The following is a 22,212-nucleotide window of genomic DNA, read 5'->3' as shown; positions in this document are numbered from 1 at the left end:
TTAAACAGTTCATCTAAATATTTCTTAATCAGGCAAACCACCTTATGATCTTTTCGAGTAGATAACGCAACACATCCCCTTCGTTAAATGTCCAAGTACCGAAAAAACACGTCTGAACCTGTTTAGAAGTTTTGTAATTAATTAAATTAATGTCAATTATTTATTGAATACACGAACTAAGATCTGATTTACACGACAGGACACTGGGCCCTCCGGTGCTGAGCAAAACATCCTGTTTCAAGCCTCTGTGCGGGTTTGTCAGCTGTGCAGGAGCTTATAGGTCACAATTTAAGAAGGGAAAACGTGTTAGTTTTGCTTCATTGCCATTAATATATGAATGCATGTATTATTTATTACTAATATCACTCAAACGGAATCGATAAAGCAACACACATCGCTGCAAATACTGTGTATCCAACATCCCGAGCTGCATGAATGAAGACGTCCCTGTTATTAAGAAATTTTTTGGAGAGATAAATTCAGTAACAAACTACAATTCCCATCGCTGTCCTCGCAACCTCCTCCCCCACGTGCGCGAAGATGAAATAAAAATAAATAATGAAATGAGCCGCAGAAAAAAAGTGTGTCACTGGGGCACGAGGCACTCCCCGGGGTCACATGGTCGCGTTTTCAGCCTCGTGCGGGGCAGCTCCAGCGACGGGTGAGGCGGGGCCGCGCATGCGCCGCGGGGCCGTGCGCCGTTCCCGGGGACGCGGGCAGGCTGAGCAAAACCTGGCCGGCGCGAGCGCTGCGGCTCAGAGCCACACCGACCGCGCGAGAGCTCGCACCCGCGCACGCCGCCTTCCCCGAGCGAGCTCCTGTGCAGAGAGTTCACTTCCCCGCGATCCACGGCAGCCTCCCTGCGAGACAAAACACTGTTTTTATTCGTTTTGCAAGGCGCAAGTCTCAGCTACAAAATGGCAAAGTTGTGGTAGATTCTGTATCGCATAAATCTGACCCCATACAGCCAAGGAAACGTGAAGCCAAACCAAAGCCGCCTTTACCTCAGGGGTGTCTGCTAGTTCACACATACCTGCATGACTCTCCTGGCTTTTCAGATGACAACGACCATGGACACGAATAACAACAACACAGGTAATTACCGGAGTGTGCGGAGCCTCGTTTAATACTTTCTTTCATTTCGAGTTCTCCGATTGCGTTCAGGAGGCTTAGTGTTGTTCCGGTAGTATCTTGAACTGCTCGCATGTCACAGGGAATTCTTCCTGAAACTGGAGTTTATGGTTTGGGGATATAGGAGATCCGAATGGCGGAGGACAGTAACCCTTGGATTGACGGATCTTGTTAATTCGTAGATATTTCCTTGCTCATCCCTGTCTGATAAACCGCACACAGAGATTTGGGCTCAGTTGAACACGGGCACAGTTCTGATAAGCGCCTGAGTCATTCGTGCATTGAGCTCTAACTAGAATAGCGGTGTTTAGGAGCTGTGGAGCGTTCACGCGGTTTTATGTATTTATTAACCCAATAGCGAGCGATTGCAAGTTTTATGGATAGTAAAAGTAATGCAAAAAGAACTGAGATTCTGTTTGCTGTTGCTGACACACAAACGAATGTGCGGTGATAGGCTCAGCCTGTGTGATTCCGAACCGAACCGGCTAGGCGGTGTGATGACCGACATTGATCCGCTAATCTGTGCGTTTCACCTGCCTCACGGAGAGCCGCCGCTCTTCACCTGCCCCATGCTGGGGTACCCTCCTGTGTGAACGCGGGGTCTGAAAAGCGCTCTAGCGAGGCAAAGCGATCATTCCGTCCGCCAACGCCTCGTCCGCTTTCTCTGGCAATCTTACAACGGGGAGCAGTGAGGACTGGAAAGTGAGCCGGCACAGGTGAAGGATCTCCGTTTCCAGCAGTTTCTGTATCTAGGTCAGGACGTGAAAGTCAGGTGTACGGAGTTCCAAGCCCTGTTGAACCTCACATGGCTCGCGCAGGCTAGCCATGTGCGTTTTGTTTTCATCCTGAGCCCTACTTCCTCTCCATTGGCAGGCGGCTAGCTCATTACATAAGATTACGTCATCCCCCCCCCCCCCCACCATCTCCCCGCCCACCAGGCTGGGCCGGCGCGTGACGTCAGGCGCCTGTGCGCTCGGTGATTGGTTCCTGCGGGAGTATATCGTGAAAAGGGCGGGGCACCTGCGGCTCCGGCTCTCTAGAAAGTGGAAGTTTAATTAAAAAATTAACCTAGAAGCGAAGAACTGTGGAGAAATAGGCGGATTGGCAGGTTGTATGCTTTTTCCTAAACGTTAACATATGGAAAATCAGTTGGAGCGGATCAAGACAGATTGAATCCTGTTTTATTTGAAGATATCCATGCCTATTATATTTACTAATAAACTGTTAAGCCATTGCTTTCTGCGATAACGGGGGTCTATGGTGGCGTTTCCTTCGCTTGTGCTTTCCCCGGCAGCCCGGGCTAGTGGGCTGATCTCAGACGAGAGCTGTGTCAATGTGTGCGGGAAGGAGGGGGCGGTCTCGTTGAGGAGCCTGTGGTGTGGTGGCGCACGTGGAGCGGGGGTGTGACTCCAGCTGATTCACACTGCAGCTCCCACGCACGCGGGCTGTGGTGACCCCTTTCTCCGGCCCTTTGGCCGAGCGTGGCAACAGCACGGGGGTGCCTCAAAAACAAAAGGGTGGGGGGGCATTTGGCATCACGTGGCATTGCGCCTTTGCTCCCCTCAGTAGACTTTTAGTGTATTTAAATCAGGTGAAAAGTCTCACAGAGAAACCTGTTGCCTGGTAACCAAGCCTTTATTGCCAAGCTGTTCTATAATGGCACCAGAAAGCAGACAACTAGGCGTTCTTTAGGGCATGCGCACTTACACAGGCGTACGTCATACGTGCATAGTGTATTTCAAACTTATAATACACAAATTATATATAATACAAATTTACAGCAAAGTAAAATCCTCTGTAGGGCTCCCTGCCTGCTCCCGGGATCAGGCGGGCGTGACGCCGTTCTGCAGGGCCAGTGGCCGGCAAGCAGGACGCACGTGTGGACGCGGCGGTTCCACCTGACACAGTGACCCTTTGACCTTTTGTTCCCCGAGCCGGGGATTACGCAATGCGCCCGTGGGCACCGCGCGCGACACAGCCGGAGACCACAGACACGAGCGACGAAGGAGAGAGGAGAAAACACGACGCCCGGTCTCCACTCACAATACCGCCTCCAATCGCGCTGCCGGTGTTCTTGGGATGAATTGTTAGAACACGAGGATGTAAAAATAAAACGTGAAACTGAGAAAAACAAAATCTATTTTTTTTTGTAGACAAGGCAGTAGGCCTGCATTCAGATCAATAGTTAATTGAACGGTTAACCGAATTATTTTCTTATTTAGCTTTATACATGTAGGAATTATGGGCTTTTGCAGTTGATTGCTCAAAATATCCACCCTATTAGACATCTTACATATAAAACCTCAGAGCTCGGACAGAAGAATAACAAGCAGTTCATGAAAAAAACAGTCGGACTATGTTAGTGAGAGCTGGGGTGAGAGGCAGGGGCTGGTGTTTTCGTTCCTCTGTGCAGTTTTATAACCTGTTTTCAAAGCAGTGCCAAGGGCGTAGATCCATGGATCTGTTAGTGATTAGTGGGTAGTGGCAATCTGCAGGTAAAAACGCAAATATTTATGGTGGCTCTGCAGTCATATGACCCTCTTATGGTGTACTTGTGATTAAAAAGTTGGCAGCAGGCAGTGGTGTTGTTGTAATTTGAAAGAAAAACAAGGTCCAGTGCTGAATAATCAGTTTCGCTTCACACAGTGTAAATACAGTGGAATATCTCCGGGGGCAGCAGGGGTTTTCACTGTTGTGATATTCTGCAAGTCCGGCAGGTTTATCCAACAGCGGGACCCGTCCGAAACACGGTGTGTCTGCCCGTGCGAGCGGTTCACCGCAGGCTTCACAGTGTGCGCAGGGGATTTCTGAAACCCTGACGTGTTAGTAAGCACAGCCGAGGCTGTCCGTCTCCGGTATCAACCCCACCGTTAAGCCACGTGTCGCTCCTCGCCGCGTCCCCGAGCCACGTGACCCGGGACCGAGAGGAGCTCCGCGCAGCCCAGGACACTCCTGATGGGTGGTGTCGTGGCCCTGGTGCTGCTACACAGTCCCCTCGGCGATTTTGTCAGCAGTGCAGGGAAAGTCCACCGCCTGTCCAGTCCTGACGCTGGAGAGGCTGTAGACAACGTGTCCCTGTGTTTCCTTGTGCACAAACCTCAATGCCCTGTGATTTATATAAACCTAGACTAGTTTATAACACCGCCCACTCTGTCACTTTGCACCATATTCATTTTAAAGTTCAGTTAAATAATATAATTAATATAATACAATATGATGTGGAATCAATAACTAAAAGCATGAAAACAGCTGGATAGGACAAATGGACAAACTATTATTAACGTTTACTAATCTAAAAACGAAATATCAATCTTATACGTCTACAAGCTTATAGTGAGCTTATTCTCTACATTTAAGGAACGTTTTTTACCAGAGAACCATCGCAGAACAGTCAGCTGCTGGTGAAGGAGAGTTCTGGTGTGGTGGAACTCCTGCTGATCTGCGCAGATGAGCGTTTTCACAACAGCTGCTGCATGATGTCACCCGGTCCCCTGCGCAGAGGTCTGCGCAGACCGTGTGCGGCAGCGCAGCGTGGTTCTGAGAACCCACAAGAGGGGGCTGGGAGAGACCTGCCTTCTCACCCCAGGCACGGTTCTGGCTTTTGTCCGAACCCAGCATGGTCCCCAGCAGCGACAAGCAGCACTGAAAGCTGTCCTAGTGCCTGGCTGCCCTAGTGCCCAGCCAGGTTTGGCGTCTCTTCTGCAGCCTCCAGCAGGGGGCACTATTGCAGTAAAGGGGAACTGCAAGGCTGTTTTCATGTGTTGGGGGTTAAAAAGAATCAACAGGACTGAGTTCATTTCAGACCACAGTGAAAGTAAAAACCTCCGATTTCCATCACGAAAGAGATTCAGTCTCCAGGGATGCCCGGCGCTATATTCTGTGATTCAGAACGAGGCAACACAAGCAGGCTTGTAAAGGAACAAGTAAAGGTTTATTCCAGGCTGAAAAGAGAAGAGAGGAAACACAACGTTTCGGCCGTGGAGCCTTCTTCGGGTGTGAGAAAGACAGGGCAGGCAGCAAAGATGAAACAGCACAGAAGATCAAAAGCTGGGAGAGGGGAGGAGGCAGGAGGGGCAGAGAGGACACTCAGGAAGTGCAAAGTGGAGAGGGGTGACGTCAAAACCTGCAGGAGAATTCTATTAATAATAAACCTATATTTTGTTCAGAATAAGCCCTTACTTGTTGCTTTGCAGACTACGCATGCTGACGCAGCTCCCGGCCTGAGCTGAAGCAGGCTTGTGACTGACGCCTCCTATCCCTCTCCCTCTCCCCAGGGGGGGTCATCTCCTACATCGGCCCCGCGGGGGGGTCCCCGAGCCGGACGAGCCCCGTGTCGCTCTACAGCGACAGCTCCAACAGCAGCGTCCAGTCGCTGGCGCTGCCCTCCCCCGGCGGCTCGCTGTCCCAGGACTCCTCGCGCCCGTACCCTGGCCCCGGAGAGGACTCGGGCTCCCCTGCGTCAGGGGGCTCCCCGCTGGGCCGGGACGAGGGGGGCCTCTCCCGCGCCTCCCCCAGCAAGGCCAGCGCCAGCATCACCAGTGAGTACAGCCGGGAGCCGGGGGAGGGTGACCCCAGTATTGCAGAGTACTGTAGGTGACTATGTATTGCAATGGGAGGGTGACCCCAGTATTGCAGAGCAGGTGACTGTATTCCAGAGGGGTGAGGGTGACCCCAGTATTGCAGAGGGAGAGAGACCCCAGTATTGCAGAGTACTGTAGGTGACTATGTATTGCAATGGGAGGGTGACCCCAGTATTGCAGAGAGGGGGTAACCCTCCAGTATTGCAGAGCAGGTGACTGTATTCCAGAGGGGTGAGGGTGACCCCAGTATTGCAGAGGGAGGGTTACCTCAGTATTGCAGAGTAGGTGACGATGTATTGCAGAGGGGGGAGGGTGACCTCAGTATTGCAGAGCAGGTGACTCTGTATTGCAGAGGCGGAGGTGACCTGTGTTGCTGTTTGTCCCTGCAGAGCTGAACGGAATGGTGCTGCTCTGCAAGGTGTGTGGCGACGTGGCTTCGGGGTTCCACTACGGAGTCCATGCCTGTGAGGGCTGCAAGGTGAGCCCCCCACACACTGTACACCCCAAACTCAACTCCCTGTACACCCCCCACACACTGTAAACCCCAAACTCAACTCCCTGTACACCCCCCACACACTGTACACCCCAAACTCAACTCCCTGTACACCCCCCACACACTGTACACCCCAAACTCAACTCCCTGTACACCCCACACACACCTCCGGGGCTCAGCCAGGCCCTGCAGGGGCACCTCTGTCTCCCTGCCTGTCGGTCTCGGCCCCCCTCTCCTCTCTAACCCCCCTCTCTGCTGCCCCCTGCCTGCAGGGCTTCTTCCGGCGCAGCATCCAGCAGAACATCCAGTACAAGAAGTGCCTGAAGAACGAGAGCTGCTCCATCGTGAGAATCAACCGCAACCGCTGCCAGCAGTGCCGCTTCAAGAAGTGTCTCTCCGTGGGCATGTCCCGGGACGGTGAGTGGCCCCCGCCCCCCGCCCCCTGCCGCGCCCCCGCCAGGGGCCACTCGCCCGTCCCGCCTGCTTCACTGAGCCCAGGAGCTCCTCCGGCGTGGCTGGGCAGTGTCTCCCAGGCTCTGCTGCCCTGCGTGTTAAGAAGTGCCTCCTGGCACGCGGGTGTCTGCTTGTGCCCTCCATGTTGATTCAGTGCTAGCGGGTGACCCTCCTGTGCAGCGGTCAGAGCTAGCGAGTGACCCCCCTGTGCAGCGGTCAGTGCTAGCGGGTGACCCTCCTGTGCAGCGGTCAGAGCTAGCGAGTGACCCCCCTGTGCAGCGGTCAGTGCTAGCGGGTGACCCTCCTGTGCAGCGGTCAGAGCTAGCGAGTGACCCTCCTGAGCAGTGGTCAGAGCTAGCGAGTGACCCCCCTGAGCAGCGGTCAGAGCTAGCGAGTGACCCCCCTGAGCAGCGGTCAGTGCTAGCGAGTGACCCCCCTGAGCGGCGGTCAGTACTAGCGGGTGACCCCCCTCTGCCCCTGTGTTTGTGCAGCGGTCAGTGCTAGCGGGTGACCCCCCTGAGCGGCGGTCAGTACTAGCGGGTGACCCCCCTCTGCCCCTGTGTTTGTGCAGCGGTCAGTGCTAGCGGGTGACCCCCCTGAGCGGCGGTCAGTACTAGCGGGTGACCCCCCTCTGCCCCTGTGTTTGTGCAGCGGTCAGTGCTAGCGGGTGACCCCCCTGAGCGGCGGTCAGTACTAGCGGGTGACCCCCCTGTGCCCCTGTGTTTGTGCAGCGGTCAGTGCTAGTGAGTGACCCCCCTGTGCCCCTGTGTTTGTGCAGCTGTGCGTTTCGGCCGGATCCCCAAGAGGGAGAAGCAGCGGATGCTGGCGGAGATGCAGAGCGCCATGAACAACATGGTCAACAACCAGCTGCACAGCGAGCTCCAGCTGCCCCCCCTGGCACTGCCCGCCCAGGCCGCGCCGCAGCCCCTGGCACAGCCGCCCACGCCCCTCTCCCCCCTGCCCCTGCCCTCGCTCTCACAGAGCCCGCTGCCCCTGGCCGCGCCCCCGCCCGCCCTGCCGCCCCCCTGCCCCAGTCCCGGCGTGGACCACACCATCGCCGTCGTGGCCCGGGCGCACCGCGAGACCTTCGTCTACGCCCACGACAAGCTGGCCCCGCCCGGCCTGCGGCCGCACAGCGGGGAGGCCAGGGGGCTGGACAACTGGGAGGCCAACCTGTGCTCCAGCGGGTACCAGCTGAACGGGCTGAACACCATCTATCACCACGACAACAACGTGCTGGCCCGCAACGGCTACGCCGGCCCGCCGAAGAACGGGTGCCACCTGCTCTCCGCCGGCCCCTACGCCAACGGGCACGGCCATGCCTTCCCCCACCAGAACAACGCCAACGGGCACCGGCTCTGCCACAGCAACCTGTTCGTGCCCGCCGCGCCCCACGGGCAGGAGCTCAACCGTGTGCCGGCCAACGGCCTGCAGGGGCAGAACTGCCCCTGGAAGAGTCGCCCCGATGTCTTGCTGGTGAGTGCTGTCCTCCTGCTGTCCACCTCACACTTCACAGCCACCTGATCCGTCAGGCTCTGCGCCCGAATGAAACCAGACACCGCAGGACGCGAGCAGCAGAGCTCTGCTGGGAGCAGCAGATGGCTTCAGTAAAAGATGAAGGAAACAGAAGGAACCCGGATCTCTGTGTGATCCGGGAGACCTTGGCAGGAGTGTTGCTGCAAGGCGTTGAAACTGACCTCTCAGTACGGACTCATTTCAACACAGTGCTCTGCACACGCCGCAGCAACAGCACGGTCAGAAAGGAGCCGTCTCCGTTTCAGGGAAAAAGACATTTTCGTTCTGTCCAGGTGAAACCCCTTTCAGAAAGATAACTTTTCGGCTCTGGCTTGATGGCTCACGGGATAGATAGATACTTTATTGATCCCGTGAGGGAAATTGCCGTGCAACAGCAGCTTCACACAGACAACACAGCCACAGTGTAACGAATGGTACAATAATATTAATACAATACGTACAATTCAATCAGTACAGTGAGAAGTGCACTAAGAAGAGTTACTCACAGTCCAGGACATGCAAAGAACAAACTAGAACAGAACAGTACCCAAAAGTCTTACAATTCTGTTCAAACAGACAGCTGCTTTGCTGGTGATACAGGTGATGCAGATCAGTAGGGTCAGGGAGCCCCACAGACAGGGAGGAGGGGAAACACCCCCCCCCCGCAGCCTGTGGTCAATCAGGAACACACACCCCTGATCGGAGGAACTGAGGGGGATCTCATCCACAAGCTGACGTGCAAGTGTGTGTGTGTTGGGGGGGGGGCGGTTGTTACCATCCAGGCTCTTTGACGCTCTGTGCTCCCCGCAGGCCTGTCCCATGAACATGCACCCCCACGGGGACCCCAGCAAGTCGGCGCAGGAGATCTGGGAGGAGTTCTCCCTCGGCTTCACCCCGGCGGTGCGCGAGGTGGTCGAGTTCGCCAAGCACATCCCCGGCTTCCGGGAGCTGTCCCAGCACGACCAGGTCACCCTGCTCAAAGCCGGGACCTTTGAGGTAGGGCACCCCGGGGAGCAGCCACTGGGGCTACTTCGCCACGGAGACCCGCCACATTAGGATGAGCACCCAGCGCACACACACACCCACCCTGCCAACAAACTGGGCACCACAGCTCTTTAGAAGCCCTGATTAGCCTCCCTCTGTGACCTGCAAGGCCAAAATACACAAGACCCACTTGACCAGAGTTTGAACAGAATTGTGCATCGTTCATTATTTATCAAGATGACCGGTTTGTGAACTTTGTGTCTAGGTTTAATTTAACAAGCGCAACACAGATCAGTGCTCATACAGGCGGGGTTGGGGATGGGATCTACTTCTAAAAAGTGCTGCATTACAATTACAAGTTACCTGCGTAAGGAGTAACTGGGCATTAATAAAACAGCAAAGCAGCTGTCTGTTAAAATCCAGCTGTGCGGACAGGCTGGCATTTCTGCCCCCAGTGCGCTCACTGTGCTCTTCGGCGCCCCCTGGCAGGTCCTGATGGTGCGCTTTGCCTCGCTCTTCGACGTGAAGGAGCAGACCGTCACTTTCATCTCCGGCGCCACCTACAGCCTGGAGGCCCTGCGCGGGATGGGCATGGGGGACCTCCTGGGCGCCATGTTCGACTTCAGCGAGAAACTCGGCAGCCTGGAGCTCTCCGCCGAGGAGCTGGGGCTCTTTACCGCAGTTGTCCTGGTCTCTGCAGGTGAGGGCGCCACACAAGGAGACAGGCTGGCTGGGGCAGGTTCAGACAGACATGGTCTATCTCTTTATCTCTCACAGTGGAGGTGCTCTGGGTAGACCAGAGCACCAGACGGGAGGACACAAAACTTATGCCAAAGCATATGCCAGGTGTGAGGTCCTTGTCCAGATCATGCTTATGGATGATAAGGATGCTTTAAGTTTTGTGTCCTCCTGTCTCCTCCACAAGTTGCTAGGGAACGCTGATCTCCTGAGTGAAGAATCTCTGGGTTAAAAACGGCTTCTTCTGGTCAGTGGGTGCAGTTTGGCATAGGGGGACAGGTGCCCATTAATTTTGTGGCATCCAGGTTGGCAGACAGAGAGATTTAACCGCTGGTTAGATTTTATTTAGTTCAGATGGTGGCTTAACCTTATTCTGGCCTTTATAGGCATTAAGAGTTGAAGACCTGGCAAGAGTCTGGGGTTTTCCTGGGTGGTTAGGACATTAGGCCTCTGGGATGCCTTGTTTGTAGTCTTGTACTGGTCACCTGTGTGATGTGTGCTTTTGACACCTACTTGCCACTCAGTACACATCCACAAGGATATGCAGACAGGCAGGTCAAACTCCAGGAGTAACGGTGTAACTCCACTGTAGCGCAGTCCTGCTTTTGTACGGGAGCCAACTACTGGAATGGGGGCATGTCGTAGTGTAGGACAGTGCCACCACACACTGACGGCTCTGCCCTCCGCCCCCAGATCGCTCCGGGATCGAGAACGTGAACTCCGTGGAGCTGCTGCAGGAGTCCCTGATCCGCGCGCTCCGCACCCTGGTGACCAAGAGCTGCCCGGGCGACTCGTCCCGCTTCACCAAGCTGCTCCTGAAGCTGCCGGACCTGCGCACGCTCAACAACATGCACTCGGAGAAGCTGCTGTCCTTCCGCATCGACGCCTGAGCGCCGGGACCCCGGAGAGCCACTTCCGGACAGAGCCCGCCTCCTTGCAGGCGCGGGGCCGAGCCGCGGAGATCGCGGCGCAATGACCGACTTACTCTCTGGCCTGAGGTGGGCAGCGGCGAGGGGCGGCGCCTTTTCATTCCACTCTATCGATACTTTTAGAGGGCCGTCACCCTCGACTGGCAAATCCGCGGAACGTCACGAGCGCCTGGGACCGGCAACGAAATGAAGAGAGCTGCTCTCCAGAAACCAGGCTCAACGAGAGCCTGCACGTGAGCCTACATTCAACATTTCGAGTTCGATCGCGAGACATCTCTTTATTTTTAAAGGGAGGAAGGACGGCACTTGATGATCCACCCCAAAAGATCCAGGTGTTTTGGTGCTTACACTAAAAACACTCCAGCAGCGCCTTGACCTGAACACTGACACACTGAACGCTGGAGGTCTTGCAGCATCACAGGAAGAAGAAAGCCAGAAAACGGAGTACTGCTGGAAGACCCAGGATCAAGGTACAGGGTGCCAGCTTCTGGGAAAGCTGGACAAACTGCCCCCTGCAGATACCCCACAGTATGGGAAGCCCTCTCCACTAACTTTGTTGCTGACAAAGGATTTGTCCCTTGATCCCTGGAAAATAAACGATTCCTGTCAGCGTCTGTACTGCTGAACAGACCTCGTGGGAGAGTGTCTGGACCTTATGACAGGCTGTTATTGAAACGCTTTGTTCCTGTACATTGTAAATGCATGGTTATGTAAATGCTATGAATGATGTTTATACAGTATATATAACTAAAACACAAAACTACTTTTTCCCTATAACTTTACATTGTACATACTTGTAAATATTTATAAATATCTAAATACTGATGTTTGAAATTGATGTACCATATATTTTTTGGAAAGGAAAAAAAAATTGCAGTGCATATCACATAAGAGTGTGTGTTTATATGTAGAATTCTATAATACAAGTCGGAGAAGAGAAAAGAAACTAAAAATATTCAGACGTGTTATCTAGTAGTCTGCTTTCTAATTTATGTGTAATTCTGTTTTTTTGTTGCTAGGATGTACATATTACTTCGTTGTAAATATGGTGTGGAGGGATGCCTTTTTTTAAAAAAAATGTATATGTAAGAATTAAAACAGAACCCCCAAAAAGGGGCTATATATCAGATGACAGGGTTTGTTCCTAGCAATGGGTCTGCTTTATTGCTTGCTGTGCCAAATAATAAGTAATTATTTTAGTTTATTCCATACTGAAAATAGGAGAAACGCAACAGCTGTGGAGCCTTCTGCAGGTGTGAAGAAGGCTCCTCAGCCAAAACATTGTTTCTTTTCAACTCTTTTCAGCATGGAATAAACCTTTACCTGTTCCTTCCTTCTATTAGCTCAGTGCTCTTCGTCCCCAGGGACACCCCAATGCCTTACATACAGGAGGGGTCAGCTCCTCTCGCGCTGCAGTGCAGCCCCACCGGGGCGACCCTCTGCAGACATTCATTCTCCTCACCAGCACTGCAGATGTGGAGGATGAGAAGCCGCCTCACCAGTTCAATTAAGGGGGAAACTTTAGAGGGCATGGCCGCCTCCCAACACTGGGGGCCTGAGGAGTGGTGTCAGCGTGGAGTTTGCGTGTTCTCCCCGTGTTCGTGTGGGTGTCCTCTGGGCTCTCCAGTTTCACACGTGCGCTTGTCTGTGTTTGTGTGGCCCTGCGATGGATTGGCGTCCCATCCAGGGTGGAGCTGTTTTATATACTGCCTTAAAAGGTAGCTTCACTGGAAGAAAGAAAAGCTAGCAAGGAGAAGACTTAACACAATTAGCACAATCAAAAACTAGGGTTTAGGATGCAGTTTACACCCCTTCTCTTAGGCAGGACCTCAGGTTAATCTCTCATCTGAAGAACGGCAGCTCCTATAGCACAGGGTTCTTGGTCACTATACTGGGGCACCAGGAGGGCATTCTGCTCCAGAGGGAACAGCGCCACCTAGAGGACTGAAGGACAGCAACCTGGTGTTCCTCAGAGGTCCCCCCGCCCAGTGGTGAGCAGGCCCAGGCTTGCTGACCTCCTGCACTAGGTCAGGCTGGACAGTGGTAACGCTGCTTTAATGATTACAAATAAATAACCCTACCAGTTCACATACCTGCATTTACTTTTACTTCTATTTAAAAAAAAACACCTTTAGCAGCTCCAGTTAACCGGCAGCCCCTGGTGACACAAAAATCCAGACACAGCAGACACAAAAATCCTTTGGGGGCAAAAATATACTCCATATGATACTCCATGTCAGGACTTGGCCACCTGTTTGCTCCAGAATGCCCCATGTCTTCTGATTTTCACACCAGCAAAGCCGAACAGATCCAGATCAATCTCCAGCTCTATATAAACAGCATGATTTTAAACGTGCTCTTACAATGTATGCCACGACCAGGCATGTCCCAGACCTTTTGGGTTGGAATGGTTTCATAAAAGGCTTAACTGGTTAACTCAACTACTCTTGGATCCAAATCCAGAAAGCACAGGGGAAGGAGCTCTACTCTGGAGCGCCCCTTTCTGTTAGATAGCTGCAAGCGCAGGAGGGTGGGGCTCTGGCCACCCACACATGGATAGCACTGAGTACCCTGCCTCATCTCCATGCTGAATAGATACGTCAATTAGAAGTGAGGTCTTAGGTGTGGGGAAGCAGTATTTAGGCCCAGCTAATCTGGGAGGTGTGCGTAGGAAACCAGGAACTGGGGGTACAGCGTGTGAACCCCAGACTAAACTATTCTAGTCAAGCAAGGAAGTTGCCTGTTTAATTGGCTCTCTCCTAAGTCAGGTAGGAGAGTGTCCTATTAGCCCTGCTGCCCTTTCAAATCAACAACTGTTACACAACAGGGGTGGAAAATGCAGTGCAGAGACAATATTACATGTTTTGAGCATGACTGAAAACTGGCACATGAGTATTTATAAAAAAGTATAGAATTTTCTCAGTTAAAGCTGATAACTTATTGTAGCTAGTCAGATCACATAGATGGCGTGATTCATAAAAACACAAAGCAACCAAACCCTTGCAAATACCCTAAGATGTTCAGAGCTATAAAAAACTTTCCACAGTTAACCGAAACCACTTGTTTAAACTGTTGTGTAAAGCTTTTTCTGAAGAACTGAACTTTTTAAATGAGGTGGTCAAGTGGGCAGGGCAGTGTTCACAGACCCCATTGGCTGCTCTGTGGTCCAATCAGAGACAACCCTTTCATCCTACAGGAGCAAATCAGAATCCATTCCCTGCCTTGTGTAATAGGGGAGCTGCCAGGGGACACGAGTCCTGTAAATAGCTGGTGTTTAAGGAACAGTGTTTTGATCTGGAGATACTTCTCTAGACAACACAGATAAGTGTTAAAGATTCTTTCTGAAAGTCTACTGTTCCAGGAAACAAGGGCCCCAGCATTCTTATGTAAACAACAAAAGAAAAGATCTTTGAGAAACACTGAGGAAAACCAGAGCATTCCATTTAAACTGTGCTGTTATGCAGCATTAGTGTCTAACTGGATGATGCACAGCACAACAGAGCTTGGCAATTTCATTCAAGTTGTAGCTTCCCTCCAGATTTCAGCTAGGAGCAATGCCATTCCTGTGTATGACAAGCTCCCCACGACAGACCTACAGAACGAGCATGCAGCATATTTGCCGCATTCTCTACCTTGCCACCAGAAGAATAATTTTAGCTTTGAAGCCGCTACATGATAGGAGTTTAAAACATTAACATGTTTCTGTAAGATGATATAACAGCCACCCTGTGAAATGGGATCTCTGTCTGAAGGGTCAGCCAACACCCCCATCTAGTGGACAAACAAGCTACTGCAGAAATTTCCCCAAGGTCCATGTTCCCTGAACATTGCTTAGAAACTTTGTTTATAAGACTGTAAATTGGGGGGTTTCCAAACCGTGGTACTGGAGAGGCTCTCCTGAATTGGGGGTCTCCTGCCCTGCCTGGGGAGCCCCAGTTCAGTTAGTCTTACAGGTCATCCTAAATCACCATCTTAGAGATTGTAAAGACTGCAAACCCCTTGGAGGTTACTGAGTGATTAAGCACATTTGCTTAGTTAAGGCAGCCCTTGAGGGATGAAGAGTCTTCAGATTGTCTGAGATTATCACTATTTTACTCAACAAATCTTTGAAATGTTAAAGTGATCACTGTTCGATTGCTCTACTCTGTAGAAGTGATAATGATTGATGATTGGAGAGCCCTGTCGCAAAGGAGTCATCGTCTGCACGCTGCAGAACAAACGTGATCAGCTGGTACCTTTTGCTTATTTGTAAAGTAGCAAGATCATTTTATTTGAAAGACATAAGAAAAACAAAAAACAATCAGGCAGAAAGGAGAATATTTACAGAGTACGGAGTCCCCTGGCTGTGGCAGGTCAGAGGTCAGGACAGCAAGTGAGGAACTCCAGCCACTCAGTCAGGGAAGGCTTCCCCAGGGGAGGCTGGGGGAAAGCAAATGAACAGCACTTAACTAACTGAACTCACTGAGTCCACTGTTAACTTTATGTTCCACGGTACAGATTTAAAACTGAGGGTTTGTAATCACACCTGAAAAACGTTCACAAATTGAATATAGTAAGACCCAGACTTGCCCAACAGATGCAGTGGTTTGTTTTGTGAGACACAGTACCTACCCTTTAAGTGCAAGGTTAAAAGGCATTGTCCTACTACTGACAGTTTAAACTGCTGTACAGCACTAACATATTTCCCATGGAGCTAACATTTGTAATACTGGTCAGTTTTGTGCAGATGCTTTGGCTCATCTGTATGGTATTAAACAGCAGCTCACCTGTAGTCCTGCGATGTTGAGAGACTGGGCCCCCCCCTGGACTGACACCAGCTGGACCCGCCCACTGGTGGGATACCCCTCTTCTACAGACAGCGTGCACACGATGGAAGCCGTCTTCAGGAACACCAGCTTCCTCTCCGCAGGCCGCCAGTCGATCGCAAATCTGTGGAGACCCACAGGGCAGAGCCTGGTTCACTCTCCGAGACAGCGCCTCCTACAGGCCTGAAGGCCCGTCAGTGACTACTCGACCGAGCCTCGTTATTTTCAGAGAGAATTCGATTTGTATCCGTTCTCCCTGGGGGAAAGGCGTTGGACAAAAGCAAAGAGCAGAAAGGCAGGCGAAACGTGCGTCTGTCTGACCTGGAGTGCAGGCGCTGTATCTCGGCCAGGAGGGAGCCCTGCTCCACATAGAGCTGCATCACCTCCAGCAGAGCGGACCTCGCGTCTTGGAGGGGACGCCGGGACGACACGTCCTCCAGCAGACTCCTGCCTGCTGAGGACAGCTGCGCACACAGAGGGAGAATGGAGAGGAGGTCCGGAAATGCCAGGATATGAAAAGAACACAACAATACACCACCACCCCACCACCACTCTTCCTGTACAGCACTAAACTCAAACTCGCAGCCTTGGCACATACACATGGACGATACCTCCGAGACAAGACGCTAGGAAAAAGGACAGCTTGGCCTCGTGCAGCATGCAGGGTCAGACACATACGGTCAGGAATTCAAGATGGATATTTAGACCAGGCGTGTGAAAAACTGGCTGTTCCTCGAGGTCTTCCAGGAAGGGATCATTAGAACATGCAGGAGAGTCCCTATCTGTGCACGCTGGAGACCAGACGGGCACAGAACAGCTCAGACACGAACGTGCTCCTGTGCTGCCCCGTGTGATCACACGAAAAAACAACCGTGATAAAAACTTGCAGCTGTTCAGAACGGGGGGGGGTGGGACTTGGGTACCTGCAGAGTGAAGAGGTCATCGGAGGTCCAGCGCAGAGAGAGCGATAAGGGCAGCAGATCCAGGGAGGGGCAGAGCAGCCTGGGATTGAGCTCCACGTGCAGCTCCCGCTCGCGCACGGACAGCACGCGCACGCCGCTCAGCCCGTCCAGTCGCTGCAACTCCAGCTGCAGCCTGGGGAGACAGGGGCGCAGTGGGGGGGGGGGCAGGGAAGGGCAAAGGGAAGAGCAGGAACAAAGCAACAGGGTAAACAGGATGGTTGGGGAGAGCAAGTATAAAAGTTAACCTTGCAACAACTACAGCACGATCGCAAGTGAGCGTCTCTCTGCTACTGTAAGCTGTCCCGACGTCAGTCACCACGTTAAGGACACAGCAGATGAAGGGGAACCCTCTGAGAGCTCGGGGACCGGCAGGCCGGCTCTGACCTGCTGTGCGCGCGGCTCCAGGTGTCCAGACTCTGCTGGGCGCCGCTCAGCTGGGCCTGCAGCTCGGACACGCGCTGCCCGCTGAGCTGCAGGCCGTGCCTCCCGCGCTCCAGGGCCGCCTCCAGCTCCTGCACCCGGGCGCAGACCCTCTCGGCCCGCTCCTGTCACGGCACGGCACAGGGGGAGAGGGGTCAGAACCGAGCCCGAGGACCGGCTGCAGCAGAAAACAGGGCGACACGGAGAAGGGACCCTACCTACCCGGGCCTTCTGCTGTTTTCCTGCTTTGATTCGCTGTTTTTCTTTGCATTCCTCCTTCTGGGGGAAAAAAAATAAAATAATTCCGCACAAAGTCAAAGACATGTGCGCTCAGATAAAACCGGGGCTGGTGGGGTCGCTGGCGAAGGAGCTGCTGTTCCATAAGAATGCATTTTTTGTGCAAGGGGCTGAATCAGGGGTTGGAATCAGATGCTGTTCTGGAAAGCACAGGAGGTACTCTCGAGAAGGAAATGAGATCGCCACCTGCTGCTCCAGCAGCAGCAATGCACTTCAGGGCCTGTTCCAGTTCTTCCTCAGCTGAGGAAGTGTGGGGCCGGACAGGGGGGGTTAATACACGTCATAGGAAAGCTAGAGGACTCATGGTTATTGGATCAATAATCACTCCCAAGTCATACGCAGCATGAACCACAACACTGGTCAAATATTTTGATTTTCGGTTCTATTGGCGTGATTTTCTACTAAGAACATGACTACTGCTTGCAGGGTGAAATTCAGATGGAGAGGATCATCCCCGTTCGCCAGACAGGAGGCAGTAAAGACCTGTCTGTCGCTCGGGACTCGGGGGCCGGCGGAGGGTGTGGCGCCCCACCTTCTGCTCCAGTGTGTGCAGCAGCTGGCACAGCGCCTCCTTCCTGGCCAGGACCTCGTCTACCTTCTCCTTGAAGACAGTGATCAAGGACTCCACCTCCTGGATCTCGTCCTTGTACTGAGATTTAAGGGCCTTCCATTGGTCACGATCCTCTGTTCCTACAGACACAGGCGGGGACACAGTCAGAGACAAGGACAGACATGCACTGACACAGACAATCACAGACAGACACAGAGACACACACAGACAGACACAGACAATCGCAGACAATCGCAGACAATCGCAGACAATCGCAGACAGACACAGAGACACACACAGACAATCACAGACAGACACCGACAATTGCAGATACACACAAAGACAATCGCAGACAAAGAGGCACACACACTCACAGAAAATCACAGACAGACAGAGACACTCACAGACACACAGACAGATAATTGCAGACAGACACAGAGACACACAGACAATCGCAGACAGACACAGAGGCAGACAGATTGTCACAGAGACACAGAGAGACACACAATCACAGACAATCGCAGTCAGACACAGAGACACATACAGACAGAGACACAGAGACGCACTGACAATCACAGACACAGAGACACACAGACAATCGCTGAAACAAACAGAGACAGACAACCACAGACAGACACACACAGAAGGGTCATAGCAACACAACTCTTAGGGATCACAGCTGCCCAGTTTTCCTCCAAGAGATCCACAACAGTAAACACACAGTCACAGCCCTAGAGTACTGTGAGCAAGTGAAGAGTGTTTGAGTGGGACAGAGAGTGAGAGGGGGGTGCCTCTGCTGGAATGTGTGAGACACAGGGTCCAACATTGCCAGCGAAGTCAGTGCCTCTTGCCTGTGTCCACGCTGCTGCGGCCTTCTGACAGGGTGGACGTGTCCAGCGTCTCCAGCAGAGAGAGCAAGGAGTCGAGCACCCAGAGCTGGCGGACCAGCACCTTGTGTTTCTCCCGGCTGTCCTGCAGACTCGCGGAGAGGGAATAACACCAACGGGACACGGGAACACCGAGGGGGAGAAACAGGACAGAATAAAAGAGGAGAGAGAAAAAAAGATTTGGATCACAGTATAAATATCTATGACAATATATGAGTATTCTGGAGTTATTGTATAAATTTAAACTCCAGAAAACCCATATACTATAAACTCCAGAAAGTCATCTTAAAAATACACAACCCCAGAAAGATGAGCTTCATAAAAATAAACCTTGAATCTCAGCCTCATGACAGATGTGTCCTTTTTGTAATGTTAAGGAACTTTTTTCTCCAGATCAGAAAGACTAATGAACAAACGTGCTCGTTTGCAAAGGTGCCATACTGACACCAACAGCTGTAGGTGTCTCCAGATTGAAGAGACAGAACTGACAGACAGGAAAAACCAAGATAGTAAAAACGCCTGCTGGTTACAAAATCCACAGCGATACAACAGCACACCTTTGTGCAATATATGCCAGGGACCTGTGCAACACATTTTTATTTAAATTGTGCAATACAACTTTTTGTGTACTGTTCTGGTTTGTTCTTTGTGTGTTCTGGACTGTGAGTAGGTCTTCTTAGTGCACTTCTCACTGTACTGATTGAATTGTACGTATTGTATTATTATTATTGTATCATTCGTTACACTGTTGCTGTGTTAAGCTGCTGTTGCACTGGAATTTCCCTCACGGGATCAATAAAGTATCTATCTTTCTCCTCTAACAACTGAGAGCGAAAAGGATCGAGAGGGACAGGGATTCTGCAGGAACAGGAGCCGAACGCAGGGGTCGGGGGGAGGTCAGACAGGCTCCACTCACCATCAGGAAGGGCACCTTCACGGACGCAGGCAGCTCCAGCTCGTCCTGCCTGACCAGCTCGGGGAGCGCATCGCTGAGAGCCGCCTCACATTGCTGCAGCACCCTGGGGAGCAGAGGCGAACGCCCCGACTTCACTGCTTACTCCAGCACACATCTCAGGGGCTTCAAGTCCTGATCCCAGGGGAGCCCTGAGTCGGCCAGCATGCATGTCCCCTGAGCCCAGAATCACCACTCATATCTGCTGCCTGGATCTGGCTGCTCCATCAGACTTTATTTTCGCACATTTCCAACAATCTCAGCATTCACAAGCTCATGCAGGCTCTCCTTTACTAACGAAGTACATCCTCCCTTATTTCTGAACACACACAAGGGGGAAGGAGAACGTTTCTCACCCTCCCACGCTGAGTGAGTGCTTTTCTTTTTTCCTTTTGCTTCAGTACAATTGGTCACATTTCAGCTGACACATGGGAATGAGGGCAGCTCAGGCCCTAAGTAACTAGTGAAGGGTTGACATCAGGTACAGAACCCATTCAGCTTTTTAACAGCTGTAAGCAAATTTAACGAAGGCCTCAAACCGAAATTAAAACCAGAGGACGCAGGGGTCTCCCAGGGCCAGGACTGAAAACCCCAAGTATGTGACAGAAGAATCTAGCCATATCGCATTGTATGCGGACCCAGGGGGGATCCCCATTACCTGTAAAGCGCTTTGAGTGGAGTGTCCAGAAAAGTGCTACATAAGTGTAAGCAATAATAATAATAATAATAATAATAATAATAATAATAATAATTGCTTATACTTATATAGAGCTTTTCTGGACACTCCACTCAAAGCGCTTTACAGGTAATGGGGATCCCCTCCACCACCACCAGTGTGCAGCCCCACCTGGATGATGTGACGGCAGCCATAGTGCGCCAGAACGCTCCCCACACATCAGCTATTAGTGGGGAGGAGAGCAGAGGGATGAAGCCAATTAATAGCCAATTCATTATTATTATTATAAACCAGGTTTCAGGATGTGGAGAAGCAGACAAATCCACACAAACATGGAGAACATGCAAACTCCCAAGGCACCCAAGCCATAACTGTGGTGGACCAATAACCCTGACCCTCACACGTACAGGTGCATCTCTGCCCCTGCTGGCATTCGATCATGGTCCCTCTGGGACTCAGAGTGGACACAGCGCCCCCCCAGACAGTGGCACAGTTCTGGAATGGGCCAGTGCTGAGCTCTGTTACTGTACACTGGCTTCTGTCGTCCATACAGTACAGGTGTCTGGCGACCTGCTCAGACACCGCTGTGATATACTGTGATGAGCGCTGGTGTTTCTTAGTGCCAGCGATGTGCAAAGACAGGCTGGAGAAGGTGCTTACACTGTTTTGCCCTATTATTTACACAGTCCACCATGCCTACCACAACAATAAGTGTAAATACGTATTGTTGTGTCAGACTGTCTTCCGACCTGTATTTTACAGAAGAGGCGACTGGTGTGAGATTTGCGAACGCTTGACGTACAGTAAGGAGTCTCATTACTGCTCAGCGACGCTCACTAAGACGAGATTCAATTCAAAATACTTTATTTATCCCTAAGGAAGGCAATTTAAGGATGCGTGGACAGATAATGGCCTGTGCACTCCGCCATGTGTGCGTAGCCGCGATGTGTTTTGCAGTGTGTTTAGGTTATGCAGTGCAGTAGGGGTGGGGATCTCTGGCACTTCACGATTCGATTTCGATTCAGGGTGCCACGATGCGATCATAAATCGATTCTTGATGCTTCTCGATTTTTTTTAAAATACATCATGATTTGGGGGGGGGGGGGGGGGGGGGGGGGGGGGGGGGCGCTCGCTGAGAGGCCAAATTCAGTCCGTGAGCACATCTCACGTGTAGGACTTTAGCCAGCTGTGCAGCAACAGCCAAGTTAGAGGCGCTCTCAGTCGCCACAACGAAATCTTTCGCCCTGATCCATCGGTGATATAGGCTAACAGTGATATAAGATTCCGTTGCAATGGACGTCCAGGCATCACGGGTTACTGACACCCTATGTGCTTTCTTCAATGATTCTAAACTTGAGGTTTGGTGTCGTTGCAGAGCGTTGGTAGTGCTGTTTCACTAAAGTGACGCCGAGTCGGTTTGTTGTACCTCGGCTCCAGTGTTTGCAACATTAAGCGAAAGCCCGGGTTTTCAACAACGGCGTAGGGGCGTACCTAAGCGCGTTCAGAGGCTTAAAATAAAAGTATGCTTCTTGTCATCGTAGCTTGGTCTAAAACCTCTATTTTTACGCCATTAAACTTAAGTGACCGAAACAGTTCACGACATTCTAATCAGACCCGAATTGTTATCCTCCATATCTCTTGCAACATTTTTAATAATTATTAGAAATGATAAACTTACTGTTTCGCCTGCTCTGCCGCCATTTTACCTTTTCAAAAACCGCCGGTCTGGTGGCGTCAGCGCGAGCTCGCCCCGGGATTGGATACATTTCAGCCAATCAGCGTCGTCAAACCGAGCTGGTGATGACGTCAGAAACCTGCTTGGAGCGCTCGATGCGCCATT

At 51.9% G+C, this 22,212-nt stretch overlaps 2 protein-coding genes across 2 annotated transcripts; one reads left to right on the top strand and one right to left on the bottom strand.

The window, feature by feature from the left end:
• Positions 1–672: 672 nt before the first annotated feature.
• Positions 673–11,952, top strand: nr1d1 (nuclear receptor subfamily 1, group d, member 1). The gene is made up of 8 exons (XM_088622666.1): positions 673–1,095; positions 5,406–5,669; positions 6,101–6,189; positions 6,477–6,621; positions 7,436–8,133; positions 8,983–9,168; positions 9,646–9,856; positions 10,588–11,952. The coding sequence occupies exons 1-8, from the start codon at positions 1,038–1,040 to the stop codon at positions 10,782–10,784; spliced, it is 1,848 nt and encodes a 615-aa protein (XP_088478792.1). The 5' UTR covers positions 673–1,037; the 3' UTR covers positions 10,785–11,952.
• Positions 11,953–15,059: 3,107 nt separating this feature from the next.
• On the bottom strand, positions 15,060–22,125 carry LOC148638834 (outer kinetochore KNL1 complex subunit ZWINT). Its single transcript, XM_088623189.1, has 10 exons — positions 22,051–22,125; positions 19,661–19,763; positions 18,709–18,829; positions 17,840–17,997; positions 17,233–17,289; positions 16,975–17,135; positions 16,552–16,723; positions 15,950–16,092; positions 15,590–15,752; positions 15,060–15,242 (listed from the first exon to the last, which is right to left on the bottom strand). The coding sequence occupies exons 1-10, from the start codon at positions 22,071–22,073 to the stop codon at positions 15,177–15,179; spliced, it is 1,167 nt and encodes a 388-aa protein (XP_088479315.1). The 5' UTR covers positions 22,074–22,125; the 3' UTR covers positions 15,060–15,176.
• Positions 22,126–22,212: the final 87 nt, after the last annotated feature.

This window comes from Lepisosteus platostomus, chromosome 28 (genome assembly GCF_059453375.1).
Source record: "Lepisosteus platostomus isolate fLepPlt1 chromosome 28, fLepPlt1.hap1, whole genome shotgun sequence".
In the NCBI taxonomy this organism is placed as follows: domain Eukaryota; kingdom Metazoa; phylum Chordata; class Actinopteri; order Semionotiformes; family Lepisosteidae; genus Lepisosteus; species Lepisosteus platostomus.
Note: the sequence above shows the minus strand (reverse complement) of the source record. Positions and strands in the feature narration are given on the sequence as shown.

Excerpts from the sequence above, each read along its gene's own strand:
- nr1d1 (XM_088622666.1), top strand. The coding sequence starts at position 1,038 with ATGACTCTCCTGGCTTTTCAGATGACAACGACCATGGACACGAATAAC. Across the intron at positions 6,622-7,435 it reads CGTGGGCATGTCCCGGGACG|CTGTGCGTTTCGGCCGGATC; the intron begins GTGAGTGGCCCC and ends GTGTTTGTGCAG. Across the intron at positions 8,134-8,982 it reads GTCGCCCCGATGTCTTGCTG|GCCTGTCCCATGAACATGCA; the intron begins GTGAGTGCTGTC and ends TGCTCCCCGCAG.
- LOC148638834 (XM_088623189.1), bottom strand. The coding sequence starts at position 22,073 with ATGGCGGCAGAGCAGGCGAAACA. Across the intron at positions 17,998-18,708 it reads CCGCAGCAGCGTGGACACAG|GAACAGAGGATCGTGACCAA; the intron begins GCAAGAGGCACT and ends CTGTGTCTGTAG. Across the intron at positions 15,243-15,589 it reads TCAACATCGCAGGACTACAG|CCTCCCCTGGGGAAGCCTTC; the intron begins GTGAGCTGCTGT and ends GCTTTCCCCCAG.